Source organism: Poecilia mexicana, unplaced genomic scaffold (genome assembly GCF_051168715.1).
Source record: "Poecilia mexicana isolate PSO_F unplaced genomic scaffold, ASM5116871v1 scaffold_11, whole genome shotgun sequence".
Taxonomy (NCBI): Eukaryota; Metazoa; Chordata; class Actinopteri; order Cyprinodontiformes; family Poeciliidae; genus Poecilia; species Poecilia mexicana.
The window spans coordinates 12,417,581-12,434,931 of record NW_028263380.1 but is presented as its reverse complement, the minus strand read 5'-3'; the positions used below and the strand labels follow the sequence as shown (position 1 = coordinate 12,434,931).

General features: G+C 42.2%; 1 protein-coding gene across 1 annotated transcript in view; it reads left to right on the top strand.

Annotated features, from left to right (window-relative positions):
- Positions 1-10,925, top strand: part of sdc3 (syndecan 3) — a 49,769-nt gene extending 38,844 nt beyond the window's left edge. Inside the window, exons 3-5 of the mRNA XM_014972629.2 lie at positions 745-1,523; positions 4,378-4,552; positions 7,632-10,925. Of these exons, the coding sequence (XP_014828115.2) occupies positions 745-1,523; positions 4,378-4,552; positions 7,632-7,798 (1,121 nt within the window). The 3' untranslated portion in view covers positions 7,799-10,925. The remainder of the gene's footprint in view (positions 1-744; positions 1,524-4,377; positions 4,553-7,631) is intronic.
- The last annotated feature ends 6,426 nt before the right edge of the window (positions 10,926-17,351 follow it).

Genomic DNA, 17,351 nt, shown 5'->3' with positions numbered 1-17,351 from the left:
AACTGAATATTTCTCTAAAAGTCCCGGGGATAATCAAGGATGTTGTATTTTGGCAAAAGTGAATCTTTGTGTTTTTGTTTGGTCAGCAGCAGTGGTCTTCTCTCCTACGAAGCTCTGACGATGGAGATGAGTTTTTCCCCATCTCTGTCGGGTTTTGTTTTGATTGAAGCAGAACGTTGTGTCTCGTCTTGGCCATTCGACTTGGCCAAGACACAACAAAGCACAGATCCTCCAAACTCCCGTGTTATCTCAAAGACGTTGGTGATGTGCTACCAGAAACTGATTTACTTACATAACGCATTCCTCCCTCATCAAATAAATGGGATAATCTTGAGAAAATGTTCTGTAAATCATCATATTATGTCTGGAAATGTTAGCAAAGTACAACAAAATTGTTCTTTTTAAAAGAAAATAGAAAAAACTCCCTAAACTTCCTGACATTTTTTGGATTGATGCTTTTATTTTGACATTTACCAGTGTCACCGTGTCATTTTCTGAGTTTTTACATCCATAGTTCCCAAGTCACTATGTTTCAGACAAGAAGTGAGAATAAAAGATGTGTGTCTGTAAAGTACGAGGAAAGCAAAATGTTTTTTAAACTTTAAATGACAGGAATATTTGATTTCTGAGGTTATATTTCAAATTTACATCCAGCTGCTTCCCTCCATAAACCTGAGTAGAGGAAGTGGTTTCATTTGCATGTCTGTCACTAATTCTCTTATTTCCTCTTTTCTCCTCGTCTAGCCTCTGACATCGGCGTGAGGCCGACGACGTCTGGCGTGACCTTCACCACGGAGGAGCCCATCCTCTTCTCCACCACCCAGGCGACAAGCCCCGCCCCCTCAGCCTCACCTGCGGCCGAGCCCAGCCCCAGCCCGGAGGACGTCATCTCCACCGTGTTCCCCACCGAGGCCGACGGCGAGAGCGGCATCTACGTGGAGATGGAGAAGGAGAGGGAAAAAGAGAGGGAGCAGGAGAGAGAGAGACAGGAAAGGGAAAGAGAAAGAGAGCGAATCAGAGAGATGGAAAGAGAGAGGGAGAGGGAGAGAGAGCGGGAGAGGGAGAGGGAGCGGGAGAGAGAGAGGGAGAGGCAGAGAGGGCGGGAGCTGGAGAGGCAGAGGGAGCTGGAGCGAATCCGGGCGGCTCAGACCACCGCCGCCCCCCGCTCCCCCGCCGTCTTCCCCGCGTCCACCACCGGCCTGACGACCAGCGCCGTGGAGAGCGCAGCGCCCTCTGCTGGCTCGGACGACCTGCTCGGCCCGGGCGAAGACGAGGAGGACGTGTACCTGTCGCCGGAGCCCACCCCGTTTTCCCCCGACGCGGAAACCACCCCAGATTACGATTACGACACGCCCACCACGGCGGAGACCACGCCCGAGCCCACCACGGCCGCACCCACCACCACAGCTGCGACCACCGCCAAGACCAGAGTCTCCTTCAGGCCCCGGGTCCCGGCGTCGAGGACCACCCAGGGCGTCCCGACGGAGAGAACGACCCGCCCACAGCCGCCCGCAACCACACAGGTGGGGAAAAGTTCGGATTAATCATCTGGATTGCAGTCGCGCTACCAAAAAATGTTCAACTCTTCCGTTTTGTCAGATTACAGCCACTAATTTTTTGCTTCATTTATATTTTGTGTTTTGCATCCAACATAAAGTGGTTCATAAATGTGTAAAGAAAAGGACTCATCTGTTCAGATTTATATTTTACAAATATAAATATGTATATTTTAAGTTCAGTATAGACTCTAGAGTTTACACTGAACAACAGACATTACTGCCAGTTTGAAGGAGAAAAATGTAATTTTTCAGAATTATTTTACTTAAATAACTACAAGTGGTAGTTATTTAATAACCTATAATTGTGTGGCTGCTATTACTGGTGAGTAACGGTCCCAATGTAACACCTTCAGTTATATTCTTATCAAAATGTTGTCAGAAAACATATTTATTCTTAGACTTTAACTATCACTTAATGTTCTAATTAGAAACTAATAAACTTTCGTAGGATTTGGACATTGCATTTTATTGGCTAGTTTTTTGATATGTATATGTATAATATGTGCTCCAAAACTCAGTTTTTACGGTGCAGAGTTAAAGCATGCAGTAAAACATCTGTTCTCCCCTAAATGATGCTGCTTTTCACGTTCCTGCTCGTGCATCTGGCCGCTGTGGGTTCACTTTACAGCTTCTGGATCTGTTAATCGGTGCCTCTAATGTAATGAGAGCTCAACAGTGGTTGCATTGGTGCGGCTTGATGAGCTGGGTGGGAGGATTACGAAGGCGGAAAATGCAACCGCAACTCCAGCCTGAGGACGTTCAAATTACCAAAGTGTCAGTCGGGGCTGTGCAGGCTGCTGGTTTCAGTGATTACCAACCCTTATCATTCTCTTCGCTCTCCTGGGAGTGAGCCACGCTGGAGGAACATTTCTGATCACTGATAAATGGCAGCAAAAGTCTCAAAATGCAGAAAAACAGAAGCCGAACGCAGATATTTCTGCAAACGGCCGGCAGAAGGTTAAAGTGACTTAATAAGTCAGCTGACAATGGCAGGATCGGAGCAGAGATCTGACAACCAACAGCTGAACTTTGCGGAGCGAGTAAAGGGCAAATGAAACGACTAACGAGCAAACCTGATCTTGGAAATGAAACGGGAAAAACCGCCAAATCCATATAGAAACGCAGACGTTTCGGACCGTTTCAAGATGTACGTCAATTAATTGTTCCACCGTTAATCTTACTCCACAATAACCGTTTCCCAAATCTAAGCAAACCATGAAGCCAAGTTTATCCCTGCTTAAACTCAAGCTGTTCCTCTGGCTGTTTATTACCTCAAAGCTGAGTCATGATCAACAGTTACATTAACTGCGTGCTGCAGCCTCAACATGTTTGCATTTCTTTTCAGATTCTGTAGTTGAAGTATGATTTGTAGTGTAATATATCATTTTGTATATGCCTCACCGTGCCTATATGCACTCACATCCCACCTGATGCTAATGTTGGCTAAGCTCTGTACTGGTGGCGACATCATTCTGTCAGTCGTATAATCCCCTGGAGGAGATGGTGATGGCACTTTTGAACATCGTAAAAACTTCTTGGTGACACCAAGTTTTTTTCTTTCAGCTACTTGTGAGGTAGCTATAAAGAAATGGGCTAATGATACTTTTTCAGCCGAGAAGAGAATAATTGCTGGCACATTTGCCCATCTTTGACAACAAGTTTCTTAATTCTGTCGCTGGAGACGTCAAAGATTCGCCTGCAGTGGAGCAAAAAGTACGCTGAAAATGCGTTTGTTTAGCCAACAGATTAGCGCGTAGTTTTTATTGGAATTGAACTTTTGTAATAAAATATGCATCTGAAAACACTGTGTACTGTGACTCTGACTGGCAAATCAGAGTCAAAGTACACTGGCCAATCCTGTTGCCTAGTCAAAGTCCAGACTGTGGCAGAACTTGAAAAGAGATGCTCACAGACTCCCCATATCAAATCTGACTCCAATGTTTCACCAAGAAAAAAATGGGTAAAATATCGAGTCTCCATGTTCATGCAAAAGACAGTGTTTTTACTTCTCCTCCTACTGCAAAATGATGTGCTTCTCTGTGTTACTCTACCATCTAAAATAAATAATACACTGGAGTTTGTAGGCTATGACATAGCAAAATGTAAATAAAAAAAAAAAGCAATATTTTTGCGAGGCTCTGTGTGCAACCATGTAGAGTCACTAGGAATGCACACAGCAGTAGGAGTGTGTGAGTTTTTGATTGACAAAAAGCCCCGCAGTGCTAATGGTTGTAGTGATAGATGAACATGTGGCTCATTTATAAGTGTCAGAAGATAATTTATCCAGATCAGGCTTTGGGTAAACAGCCAATATCTGTTAATGAGATCTCTTCATTGGTTTTGACAGTGATCAAATAGCCCTTATCTCTGGCTCTTATTGAGCCATTTCCCAGTGAACATCATTAGATCAAGTTTAAGAACAAGCGACGGATTCAAAGCGGTTTTGATCTGCGTTTCTGTAGCTCACGCCGTGCAAAGATCTGACCTTCTGCCTGCGTGCAAAGCACCGCTGTTCCTCCGATTCAATCTGTTCGTTTCCAGCGGCACCGCGCATTCGTACTTGACGGCTTCTCCGCGTCGCGATTAAGCTGCCACGTTCTATGAAGTGTGCGTGTATTTGTTTGACGACGAGCCACTTTTCCTCCTGTTCGAGACACACAGGGACTCTTTGTTTGCAAATGCCAGCGTATGTCATGGAAAAAACTCTCTCTGGGCTCGCTGCGGATCGGTTATCCGGGCAGCGACTCTGCGGAACGAATTTAATTGCATCAAAATCAAAATGTCCTGTTAAGGTTTTCCTTCTCCGTCTTCGACTTAGGAGGGAAACAACGAGGTGGGCGCCGCAGGCCCGACCGGAGACTCGGAGATCAGAAAGGAGGACAGGAATAATCTCGACTCAATGCCCGACTTCAGCGGGAACACGGTGGACAGTGGCAGCTCTGCTGCCCAGCTGCCACAGAAGAACATCTTGGAGAGGAAAGAGGTCCTAATAGGTGAGTAAGAGATAAATCCCCTGTTTTAGAAGAGCAGAAAACATTCCCACGTTGCCTCCTGGATTCTTTTTTTCTGCTTCTTTCCGGGGCGGGGGGCTGCTAAGATGAACTAGCATTACCGTAACTTTCACATAGATCAGATTGATCACCATGCTGCTTAACCCCATTTGATCCACTGAGAACAAGAAATCCTCCCGTTGGGTTCAGCGACCTCTTTTCATACACCCCCCCCCCCCCCCCACTGTTTTTCTCACCTTCTTTTTCCTTTGGGCAAATCTAATTTCTTTCCAAGCGTCCCCACTTTTTCTTTTTTCTTTTTTTTACTTCTTCTTACCCCAAAAGAGCTGCTGTAGAAAATGAGAGATCAGCCATCTTGCCTGACCTGACCGGCTCTCTGTCTCTCCTTCAGCTCTTCTGATTGGTGGACTGCTGGCGGTGGTTTTTGCTGATTTCCTGGTCGTTGGTAAAGAGCAGGAGGCAACAGATTTTAGATTAGACTGTGTGCTAGACGTAGAGCTGTGTTTCTGATTAGTTTTCTGCCTTTTCTGTAGCGAAAGAGAAATTGATGCTGCTTTATCTGGGCACGTCCATCTTGTCGGGACTTGTTCCTGAGACGGTCCGGGTGGCACCGCTGAAACTTATTGCTGCAACTAATGAAATCCAGGCTGGTTCCTCGTTGCCGTTTAAAATAAGGCGCAGCTATTACAGCTTGGGAGCTCAGTGGATAAATTAGTGCTGCGGTGGTCTCATGTTCAGCTTTAGCCAAAGTTTGGATTAAAAACCACAAAATGTTTCACTCCAGAAATGGATAAATGTCTCTATATTTGTAAGATAAATATTTAATTTAAATGGCCTCTGTTTTAACATCAGCAGCAAAGTTAGAGTTGAATTATTCTCCATCTGGTCAGAACATCTCATTCGCACTCCTGCTTTTAAAAAGAACTCAGAGCACAAGTCAGGATTTCTATGAAATAAAAAGTTAATTTATATAACACTTTTTACAGATAAGAATCACAAAGTGCTTCAAGGAATAAAACATCATGGCAAAATGATTCAACTAACACAAACGAATGAAATTACTGAAAAGAGACGGATAGAAACAAACACGACAAGGAAACTACGGAAAACAATCATAGCGAAGCTCTATTGGAATGTTTTTATTAATAAAAGGGCCTTCAGGTGTTTTTTTTTCCATAATAAGATAATAATAGTGTTTATGCGGCGAACAGACGCAGGATGTTCGTTCCTCAGGCCCGAGAGCACCGATTCTCATACGTCGAATATCTAGTGCGTGGGACAGGCAGTGACCTTTGACCTGTTGATGTTAGTTTCAGCAGAGCAAATGCACAGGAGCTCGGCCATCTAAGCAGGGTTCAGATGTATACATACACCCACGTTAATACTTGACCCTTAGCAAGCTCCACTTTAACCACAACCTTTCTGTTGCTACCAAGAAGCTTGCGGTGTAATTTTGGTAGCTGACCGCTTCTCCTCACTGGTAGAGTTTATTTAAACTGGTTGGTTTCCAGGCACTGACGATGCTTTGACGCATGATCCACAAACTGTCAGCGTGGCGTAGGTCAGAAGTGTAACGCCGGCCCGCTTCAGCAATTCATAAACAAGTTTTGATGCGTTTGGGATTGTTGTCCCATGGGACTGTGTTTGCGTTTTTCTCGTCAGTGTCTGACGGTAAATGGGTTAGCATGTTTGACAACAACACAAGAACCACCAAACACTCAAACCCGTCATAACCCCAGCTCAAGAGTCGGAGTGTTAGCTTCCCACAAGGAGAGGCCCAAAGTCAGAGGAGTCTTAAGAACCACAGAGGGTTTACGTCAAAAGACGAGGATTATGTCAAGATTAGGCTTTGAGAACACCGTGCTAGCTGTCAGACATGTTGGTAGCATCATGCTAACGGCGTCTTTCACCACTACAGCCATGTGACGCTTCTCCAACTGCAGTGTTCATTCAATTGACTCGGTTGTTTTGGAGGAGGGATGCATCTAGAAACTGCAGGAACATGGTGGAAACCTAGACACAGCCAGTTGTTTTAATGGGACAATGATCCCAAAGAAACATCACAACTGGTTTTGAAATGTATAAAGTAGGCTAATATTACTTTTCTAAAATTACCCTGACTTTAATCCTGTTGAAAATTACGCTTAAAAGCTGCATCTGTGGCAGGAAACCAACCAGTTTACACGAGCCCTATATTTCTGATTATAAGAGAAGCGTGCTGATGTCCAACTGACTACGAGACATTTATTCAAATATTATTGAGGCTGTTCAATCCAGGTTTGACTCTTCTGGATGAGAGAGGATCAAATGTGGTCAAGATTTATAAAAAAAAAACCCTACCTTGGATCTAAAACTGAATTATAAGCTGTTAATCACATACCAACCTCAATCTGATCAGCCACCCATCATGCACAACAATCGTTTGTTACACCATAAGTAGACGATAAAGTTTTGGTGCAATTGAAAATTGCATATATATATATATATATATATATATTTTTTTTTTGTCTTGTGATGGCCACCAAGTCATGCCGCCCTGGGCAAAAAGCCACCCACATAAACGATTGCAGATGTAGACTCTGAAACTTTACAAGGTCTCACAGAGACCTTAACACCAGCAAGAGTCACTGGACATCAGCTGGATTCTCTTTCATTTTCCTTCAAAATTGCAAATTATTTTCAGCTTTGGCCTCGACTCAAATCATCAACAAACAAGGAAGTTTCTGATTGTTGTCGACCAGAAACTCATTTGTCGCTCCTCTCAGTAACGGCTTGGTGACGCGAGGAGCTACAGGTGGAGAAATTAACACCAGCCCCATTGCAGCTCTGCAGAGATGCAATTTGGCACAGAGCTGTTGCAGCGGAGTGTGTCCACTGGCACACCCAGGCTCATCGGTTTCCACTTAGCAGCAAGATGATTGTGATGCTGTGGTAGATCTGCTGTGCTGTCAGAGCAGCGTAGGCTTGGTAGGTGTAGCTTTCAAGTCTGAAATTACAGATCTGTTTCTTTTCTCTCTCTCTCTCTCTCTCTCTCTCTCTCTTTTTTTTTTTTTTGGTTTAGCTGTGATCGTGGGAGGCGTGGTGGGCGCCTTGTTCGCCGCCTTCCTGGTGATGCTGCTGGTGTACAGGATGAAGAAGAAGGACGAGGGCAGCTACACGCTGGAGGAGCCCAAACAAGCCACGGTCACCTACCAGAAACCCGACAAGCAGGAGGAGTTTTACGCATAACCCCTGGATGCCGGGGAGTCGCACCTCACACCGGGCTGGGGGTTGGGGGAGGAGAAAGAGTGAGAGAAAAGTGAAAGATACTCTAAAGCGCTCCCCCTCCTCCTCTTCCTCCTTCTTCTTCTTCTTCTTCTTCTTCTTCTTCTACTACTACTATTACTCGCCCCTTCATCTCGTCATCCCGCTCCTCCCCTCTCGGCTCCAAAGCGTTTGAGAGCGCCTTCTCTCTGGGGACTTTCTTTTCGATGAAAACGACAAAATAAGGACAAAAAAGGACGGAAAAATTCAAATATATTCAGAAAAAAAAGCAACATGCACACAAGATGTTTTTAAAGTAACTGTTGTTATTAATATTCTGCAGATTCTCTTGTTCTGTATGTAAGGATATGATAATTTTGTAAGAAAAACGACAAAAAAGGACATTCTCCTAGTCTGTTTTCCAGCACAAGCAAACAAAAACAAGCCCCACGCCCCCCAGGATCCCTTTCTGTTTTTATGGAGCAAATAAAAAAAGTGAGAGAGGAGAGGAGGGGGGCGCTAAGAAGAGGAAGCCATGACTTAACAGAAGGTGGGGCATGATTCTGCCCCTCGTTTCCCCTTCCCCTAAAACAAGCAAACAAAAAAATCCAAAACACTGAGCGTCTGGTTGGCCGGGCAGAGTCCAGGGTCAAAGGTGAGAGGAAAGGTCTCTTTTGTGCCTTCCGTCCTTTTTTTTTTTTTTTTTTTTTTTTTTTGGTGCTCAAATATTCACACACCGACATGAACACAGGCATATGCACACACACGTCTGCACACAGACACCGGAGTCTGCTGGAAGGTGGCTCTGACCTCTCGCTCGGCTCGGCCAACCAGAAAACGCCGCGGCGTGTTTTGGTCACGTCGAGCCGGTGGCCCCTCTGCTCCTCTGGGCTGTACAAAGACTAGTTATTGATAGTAATAATGATGGTAAAAATAATAATAATCAATAATATATCAATGCTTCAGGGCTGGATGGTGAGGAATTATTGTGATAATTATTATAATAATAATAAAGCGGTAAACAATAATGATGATGACGATGAAACCTAAAGAGGAGGATGTTGTAGTTAGCATTTAATGAAAAAAGAAGAAAAAAAAAGAAGTATATATGTAAATATCAGCGTATCCTTTCTGGCGTCACTAATCATCTGCATGATCTATTTGTTTTTTTTTTTTTGTTTTTTTGTTTTTAATCCATCCATCACCTTCATCATCACCTTAGACGAGCTGTGCTCTTGTCGCGTGCACGCACACACTCTGCACACACAGATTTAAAAACTAGCTGCGCGTTAGAAACAGGCCACACCGACTTTAAATCATATCATCCGAACACATTTCAAAGCCACTGTTGTCATCGTCGTCGTGACAAAGCGAGGCCAGGTGGTGTTGCTGATCAGTTATCAATCGGTTTGGTTCGTTTTGTGTACAAGCACAATTACGGAGCCTTGCAAAAGTATTCATACCCCAGTCAACATTTTCCTCTTTGGCATTTTGCACAGGCGAACTTCTCTGTACCTTACTAGGGTTTTAATTCCAGAGCACTTTCTTTCTTTTTACTCTTCCTTCAGCAATAGCTTTTTTTTTTTCGTCACTTTTCCATAAAAACTAATTCTTTATTTCTGACAGATTCTCCTCTAGAGTCACCATGGAGCCTCCAGGCTGCTTCCCCGATTAAATGTTCTCGGCCAGTTGTGGTTGACCATCCATTCATAAAATGCCAATAAAAAAAATACATGAAAGTTTGTGACAGTAACATAAACGATCGCAAAAGTTTGACGGGTGTGAATATTCTTACAAGGCGCTGTGTTCATGTACAGTCTTTGTGTCATCCGGAAAACATCTGCCCTCTCGAGCCGTCTGCATGCCTCGCGTTTTTTTTTCTTTGGCTTTCGTCCCATCCACCGCTGATCGGCTCTCGGTTTGAGGATGGGAGATGTTCAAAAGTTGCTCCCATGTGCACTGAGTCAAAAAAAAATAAAATAAAATAAAAAATCGTTACATTTGTTGGTAAATTTTTGTTAACGAGAGCGAAAGTGATCAACCTTCACCTGCCGTGGGACCATTTTTGAGGGGCAGACGATCGGGGGGGGAAATCCCGACTTCGATCTAAGAGATTGTAACAATAACCACACACCAGTGCGTCTGGGCTAGTAGCTTCTCTTATACTCAGTACTGTAGATTAAAAAAAAATGCATGGGAGTCAAAATTATACTTGTCTGACTGTACGTGTGGATTCCTGTGTGTGTGTGTGTGCGCGCGTTCGTGTGTGTATATTAAAAATTAAAGAGGGGTGCGTTAAAGTTGGAATGTACTGTGGTCGAGAGTGTGTTTACCTACTCCAGCAGTTCTCACGCTCTTCCACAGACGGGTAGCACACCTCCTCCACTCCTGTGTGTTAAATCACCTGCCACCCCCTTCACCAGTGTGTGTGTGTGTTTGTGTGTCTGCATCTAATCTGAACCCGCCACCTCGCCTGTAAGCGTGCGTCACCTTGGTATTTCAAAGCAGCTCTTGTGTACATGACACTAGCCTGTCCTGGTGTGTATGCGTGTGTGTGTGTGTGTGGGGGGGGTATTTTGCATGTGTTTCATCTGCTCATTGCTGAATGTGGGGCCACTCGTCCCTCAAAGTGGCTCTCACACATGCTGACTGTGTCTTCTCACTGTCTGTCTGGCTCGTCTACCTGTCTGTCCGCCGTGGGACGGATGGACAGACGAGGCGCCACTTTGTCACAGGCAGGAATGATCTAAACACGTACTGTCTTTTCTAAAGTGACTGTCAAAAAAAAAGTCGTGCGTTTGTACCCATCTAAGCCTGCGTAGCCAAATAATATGAGTGTGTGTGTATGCGCGCGTGTGTGTGTGAGGGAGAGACTAGAGATATTTGTGTATACGTGAGTCTGGGTGCGGATGTGCGCGTCTGTGTGAAGCCCAGTGGAGGCTACACTCCTCTATGTTTGCTGTTCCCATTCCTGTTTTTATACATTTGCATTTTTTTAAGGCTGAGTTTCTGTCATTGGCTGAGTGAGCGAGAGGAGGCGGATCCTCCACGCCACCGCCCTGTCACTAATATGCCACTCTGTTCCAAATAAAAAACAACCTGATTGGGTAAATGTGTCCTCTCTCTTGGCTTTTTAATGTTCCTCCTGGGCCTCCTTACTGAGTCAACATTATTAAAAAAAAAAAAAAAAAAAAAATATATATATATATATATATATATATATATATATATGCGCAGAACCCTCAAGCTCCCAGGCCTCTGGTAGAGGACCCGAGCTCAGAGGATGAAAGAGAGACCACCCGCGGAGGGTGAGAAGGGAGTTTATATATATATATATATATATATATATATATATATATATATAATGTTAAAACTGTTTTGACAGTATAGAATAAGACTGATAATCTGGAAAAACCTTCTCCCAGCGCTAACCAGAAACAACCAATCAGAGCCAGGAGGCGGGTCTTAGCGCTGTCAATCACAAACGTGTGCGTTCCTCTCATCCCTCCTTCCTACTGCTGTAGGTTTTCCCCATCAGCAGATTCTGTTGTGAATAAGTTGTTTCTTTGCTATTAGCACATTGAGCAGCGGGTACATTTGGTTGATTGGCAGCTCTAGATCAATCTTTTCACAGACTACCTGTCTCGTAGCTTATCGTCACGACATGGTGACGGTTTTAATTAATGTGTAAAAACATATTAATTATAAAAGTTGCATACTGGAGCTTTAAAGGTGGATTTATAATCTACCCCAAAACCCCCACTGATTTAGTCTTGGACTCAAAAATCATCTGATATGTTAACATTTTCGTACAGTGGCTTGCAAAACTATTTTTTTTCCCCCAGTTTGTCACATTAAAACCAGAAACTTCACTTTATTTTGAAACCAAAATTAAATATTATAGAAAAATGAAGTGAAGACGAATGACAAATGAGGTTTTCATCCAAAAGGAAACAAAATGGCTCAAGATCAGTCGGACTGGACTTACTCCTTTTAAATCTTAGAAAGGGAAGTTTTCTTTCTGATTAGCAGACATTAATATAATCTTTCAACATTGTCTAAAGCGACACTTCCCCTAATTTCTAAGAAAAGTTTTGAATGATCCTTGGAATACTGACAGTTTTCTGCTCATTTACAGGTAACGGGTTTAATTTTAAACTATTTTGTTGAAACATGTCCTTGTTTTAACAAAGTTTAACAGAAAAGTTGGTGTTTGCTTTAAAAATAAGTAAGTTGATGGTTTAGGTCTGATGTTTTCTCTCTGCATAGGAGAAAAGGAATAGTTAAAACATCATATCCTTAAGAAGAAGGAGGAAATCCAGCAAAGGTCTGACACAACCTGAGAGCTGGGTCATCCTTCAGTTCATCCATCTTCAGTCTGCCAAAGCCTCATCATAAATGGTCTCACTGGACGATTAGCTGTCAAGAAGTGATTCTAAAGGAACGGGAAGGATGGCGGTGAAGGCGCAGCACGTCAAATTACACAAGGACTTTCTCTCAGAAACTGGGCCGCGTTTCAGTCGGTGTTAGGGATCGTGTCAGGAATGATGGACTCATGAGCTCAGATAAGTTCTGTCAAATGTTGATCCAGCATGATATGGAATATATTTGAATGGCAGCAGTCTCCCTTTCCAGAGCGAATATGCCGTATAGAAACGGGGGAATAAATCTCCTGGCGTGACCTCGTCAGTTTGAGAGAACTAAAAGTGAAAGGCAGCCAAAGTATTAACAAAAACTTCAAGATCTATCCACAACATCTTGGAGAAACTGCAGTTTATTGAGGGAAACTGCAGTTTCCCTCCAGAATTATTGAAGAAATTCCACGGGGGCTGGGGGGAAGAAGCTAAGAGGAAAAGGTTAAGGGAACAACCACAACAATTTTTGTGCAAAGCTGTGTAAATAATCAGAAGAAATGGTGAGAAAACCGTCAAATGTTATAAAGAAATGCACCAGCAGGCCTGAAGAAGTTCATCCTGGAGCTTCAGCTGATGTTGCTCTTTTAAAATTTTTTCCCCCACAAATAGGGAGCAAGCCCTTTTTTTCTACGCACAGCCAGCTTCTTAATCAAAAACATCAGGCCGCAAGATTCTGCAAAAAAAAAAGAAAAACTTTTTATCCTAAACACAACTTCAGACGGACTTCATTTTGTGCCTCAGCTGAGCTAATTCCCTAACAAATGCACCATTAATCAGAATGCCCAAACTAATTACAATGTAATTAACCTTGGGATGTTTGAGCCTCTTAAGGTCACCCTAATCAAGCCTTGCTTATTATTAAATCTTTTTTTTTTATTTGTTTCATTAGATAAAAACTATTTATGTACATTCTGTAATCAGCAACGCAGCTTCCTTTTTAATGAGAATTTTTTTTGCTATGAATGCCTTCAAAACTTAAATAGCTCCCTGCTGCAAAAACCTCTGCAGGTCAAATCGGTGAAATAAATTGACTGCTCCCATTTTCTTGCATCTATATTTTGTGCGTAAACGCTGCTTTTATTGAAGCGCCATCATCCCAACTCAGAAGTTTTGGAAAATTTCAGTTCATTTTATTCAGATGGAAGAAAGAAAGAAATTGTTTCACACAATCTCATTCTTCATATTCTTTTTTTTATTTTTTGCAAATCCTACCATGTAAGTGTAAAAAATATTTTTACTTTACCCTTTTTAAAGTTGATTAGAGTTTTTTTTTTATTTATTTATTTTTTTTTTATTAACCTAATTGTAAATGCATGCCCTTTTCAGTTGACATGCTGCATAGATACGAGGCCGCCAGTTCTGTTCAAAATGGGAAAGGTAAGAAAACATGGCCTTTCGGGTGAGGCACATGATGCATCTTCTGTCTTTAAAATAGTCCTGGAAACCTTGACATCATGGATCCTTTATAGAAACCTGCTGGACTGGACAGATCAACTTAATAATGGATTACCAGACACAAAAGAAATCTTCTTTCTTAGATTTTTCTATGGTTTTCCTACTGAACTGAGCTTAACCAATGACTTTTAATCAGACTTTTGGTAGCCTTCGCTCTGCAGCTGATCTGTTTGTTATGTTTCACATCAACATCTGCATCTCTTCTGCACCAACCAAAGTTATTACACTCTTGGATAATGCTGAGTAATTATTAAAAAAGAAATGTTCCAACTGTTCCAATTTTTAGTAATATAGTCGTAGGGAAACGAAAGGAGAAGTTGCGTAAGATCAAAACTACAGAAAGAAGAAAAGCTCAAAATAAAAAGAACCCTATACAGAAAGTTTACTTGCAACAAAAAGGCTTAGGCAAGTAAAATCCAGTTGTCCTGACCTTACTGCTACACTAACGCTTTCGGCAACGTATTCTTTCTTGACAAGTCTGGAATTCGACATGTTTCGATACCTTGCATCTCCGCTGCCATCTGACAACATGTTCCGCTCACTGAGATCAGGAGACTCTCCCAGAAACGCCAAAGTCTCCAACATCTCTTAAGACCATGTAATCGAGAGAACAAGCCATCAACATCGCAGCTCCGCCTGGTTCCATCGGAGGCTGCTGTCAGTGAGCTCTGCGCCTTACCCACCAGGACATTGTTACTGGAAAGACATGCAACTGCTGAATTATTTAAATGTCATTTCTTCCCCTTGCTGACAGCGTTACAAAGGAAACTCCATTTGTATTCATTTTGCTATTGTGGGAGAAATGCAGTGGAAAACCTGAAGCAAAGGGCCAAAACTGCAGCTCATCTCGCAGAGCTTCGCGGAGTTAACGGCGCCTGGCAAAAGTGTCCACACCCCTTGAACTTTTCCACATTTTATCATGCAGTGACTGAAAATGATCGATGTGTTTTCCTGAGGTTTTGCGTAATGGACCGAAGTAAAGGAGTGCATGCATGTGATGAAGAAGGAGAAAGAGAAGGACGTATGGTGTTCAACTGTTTTTTTGTTGTTGTTTTTTTTTACAAATAAAAATCTAGAATGTGAGACGTACATTTGTATTCAGCTTCCTTCCTTCACTCTGAATCCAAGACTGTTCAGTCCATCATCTGAAAGTGAAGAGTGTGTTACAACAGCAAATCTATCAAAACAGATAGATTTGCGTTGCCATCCGCAACGCCGAAGAGATCATTAATCAGAGAAGCAGCTAAAGAACCCGTGCTGGCAAAATCTAGAGAAATAAAGGGGTGTGAACACTTTTGGAGGCTATGAGCTAATCAAACATGCTTTAGCTAAAGGAAGTGACTTTCTCCTTTATGTTCTCAGACGCTTTCAGTCCCACTCAAACTTTATGCTGTGAAACAGAACATCAGATAAGTATGTTCTGGAAAGATACAATCGAAACAAACAAACTGCGTGCCGATACAGTTCCCCCCCTCCTGTAAATTCACACGCCAGCATTAACTTAGCCTCTAAACCTCTTTCAGCCCACTGATAAGTCCCTCAGCTTGTGTTTTCTCTGCAACAACATGCAGCTGAATGTGGGCCATCACAGCCTCTTCACAGCAGACTTAAACATGTTTAACTCTGTGTTGTTTCAAAGCAAGGAAATTATTCGTCATATGTCCCACTCTGACTGTCCATGGGGATGTGGGAGAACACTGGAAAGAAAATCAGTCTTTTAGTATTCACGTTTGAAATGTTCATGACCACAACCGATGAGGTGAGCCGAAGGAGAGGCGTATAGGATTTGCAGAAGACGAACTGTCCTGGTTTAGGTAGGTGGGCTGCTGATATTTGAATATGGCTCCAGAAAACCCTGACAGGATGCATCATATATGAGCTGTTAGAGTGAGACGCCATGGCTCTAATCGGTGCCCCATCTGGTGGGTAAGAGAGGAACAACTCCGATGTGAGGAGTGAAAATAGCCCAAAGCTGGCTTTTTCGGCTGCATCTATTAATAACTTAGATGCAGGATTGTTGAACATAGAAACGCTCTCCACTGTGCTAAGACACTCTGCAGGTACCGTTCTGTTTTTTTTTTTTGAAGGGGTTGCCATTTGAAATTCTGGGTTGTAATTGGGGGGGGGAAGGAGAAGATTTGGTTTTATTATCAGATATATTGAGCGTTTGTATTTCTACAATGGGTTATCATTGGTAGGTGCAAATGTAGGGTAAGCAACATAAGAGAAACATCTTTTACAGCTTATTGGGCACAGAGTAAAACCCAACATAAACAGAAATATTTTAGATTTTCACATTTTCCATATATGGTGATAAATAGAAATACCTAAATGCATTTCCCCCCCCCAAATATTATTTGCGTGTAGGTTCTGGTGAACAAATGAGACTTGAAGGACACTACACCTCAAGCAACTTGTATTCTCAACTCTTCCTCCATCCAGAACCATGATCTTCAGATCAAATGCAAAGTAAACTTTGGGCTGAATAAAAGAGGACTCTAAACCACAGAGTAACATTTTGGTTTATTTCCACCCAGATCAGACACTTCTGACATTTTCTGAGGATCTGCAGTGACTCAACACAGAAAATGCAGTTGTAGTCCTGTTCATCTGTGTGTGGCTCTGGCTTCAGTTGCTGTCCAAACCTTTTGTGAGTCATCCCCAGACTGTTAAACCGGTTCACTTCACAATCATTTCACTGATACACTTATCCCTATTGCTCTTGCTCCTTTTTTCTGCCACACTTTTTCCTTTCACCCAACCTTCCAATGATCAGTTTGCATACAACCCTCCATGTACAGGCAGCTTCTTCAGCTGTGATGACTTTGTTGAAGCTCAGCCTCCCTGAGAAGGGTGTGAGTGACTGCCAGCTTAATAGCAGTCAAGTCAGCAGTTTCTTTGATTATGTAGGCTGTCACATAATATTTTTTTTTTCTTCTTTTTTTGCTGACCCAATGTAAATTCTAAATTTCCAAGAACCTAGAATTTCCCATAAACCGAATTCATTAAAGGAACAATTATTAGAAAATAAACACATGAAATATACAAGTATATGATTAAGCTTGTTAAAAGTTTACTCGATTCTATATTAAAGACTTGTGACATAAACAAACTACAGCAGCAGCCTATAGGACTTATTTAAACTAGTAATATCATATTTCAGATGCAAAGACAGTGGTACAAAAATAGATAAAAAAACCCCCATAAAATCTGTTTTTCATTTATCTTATTCTTTTATTTTTTATTTTTTTGCTAAATATATTTTTGCAACTCGATTTTAGAAAAAATATTTTAAAAAAGAAGTCAAACTTCTTCATTATGTTAAAATACAGCAATTAGACCAAGAGCTGATGTTACACTCTCTCTCTCTCTCTCTCTCTCTCTCTCTCTCTCTCTCTCTCTCTCTCTCTCTCTCTATATATATATATATATATATATATATATATATATATATATATATATATTCTAAATCGTTCCAAATGTCTTAAAAAATATTTTTACAGCGACGTCTGTCTCCAAAAACAATCTTGCCTTAACCTTAAACAAAGTTCATGTGCAGTGAGTTATTTCCTCCGTGATTGGCTGCATCAGCTTCACCTTCACCTTTCATGTGACCACTTCCTGTCACATCGCAGAGGCCTAATCAATCAATCAGGCTCGTTAAGGCG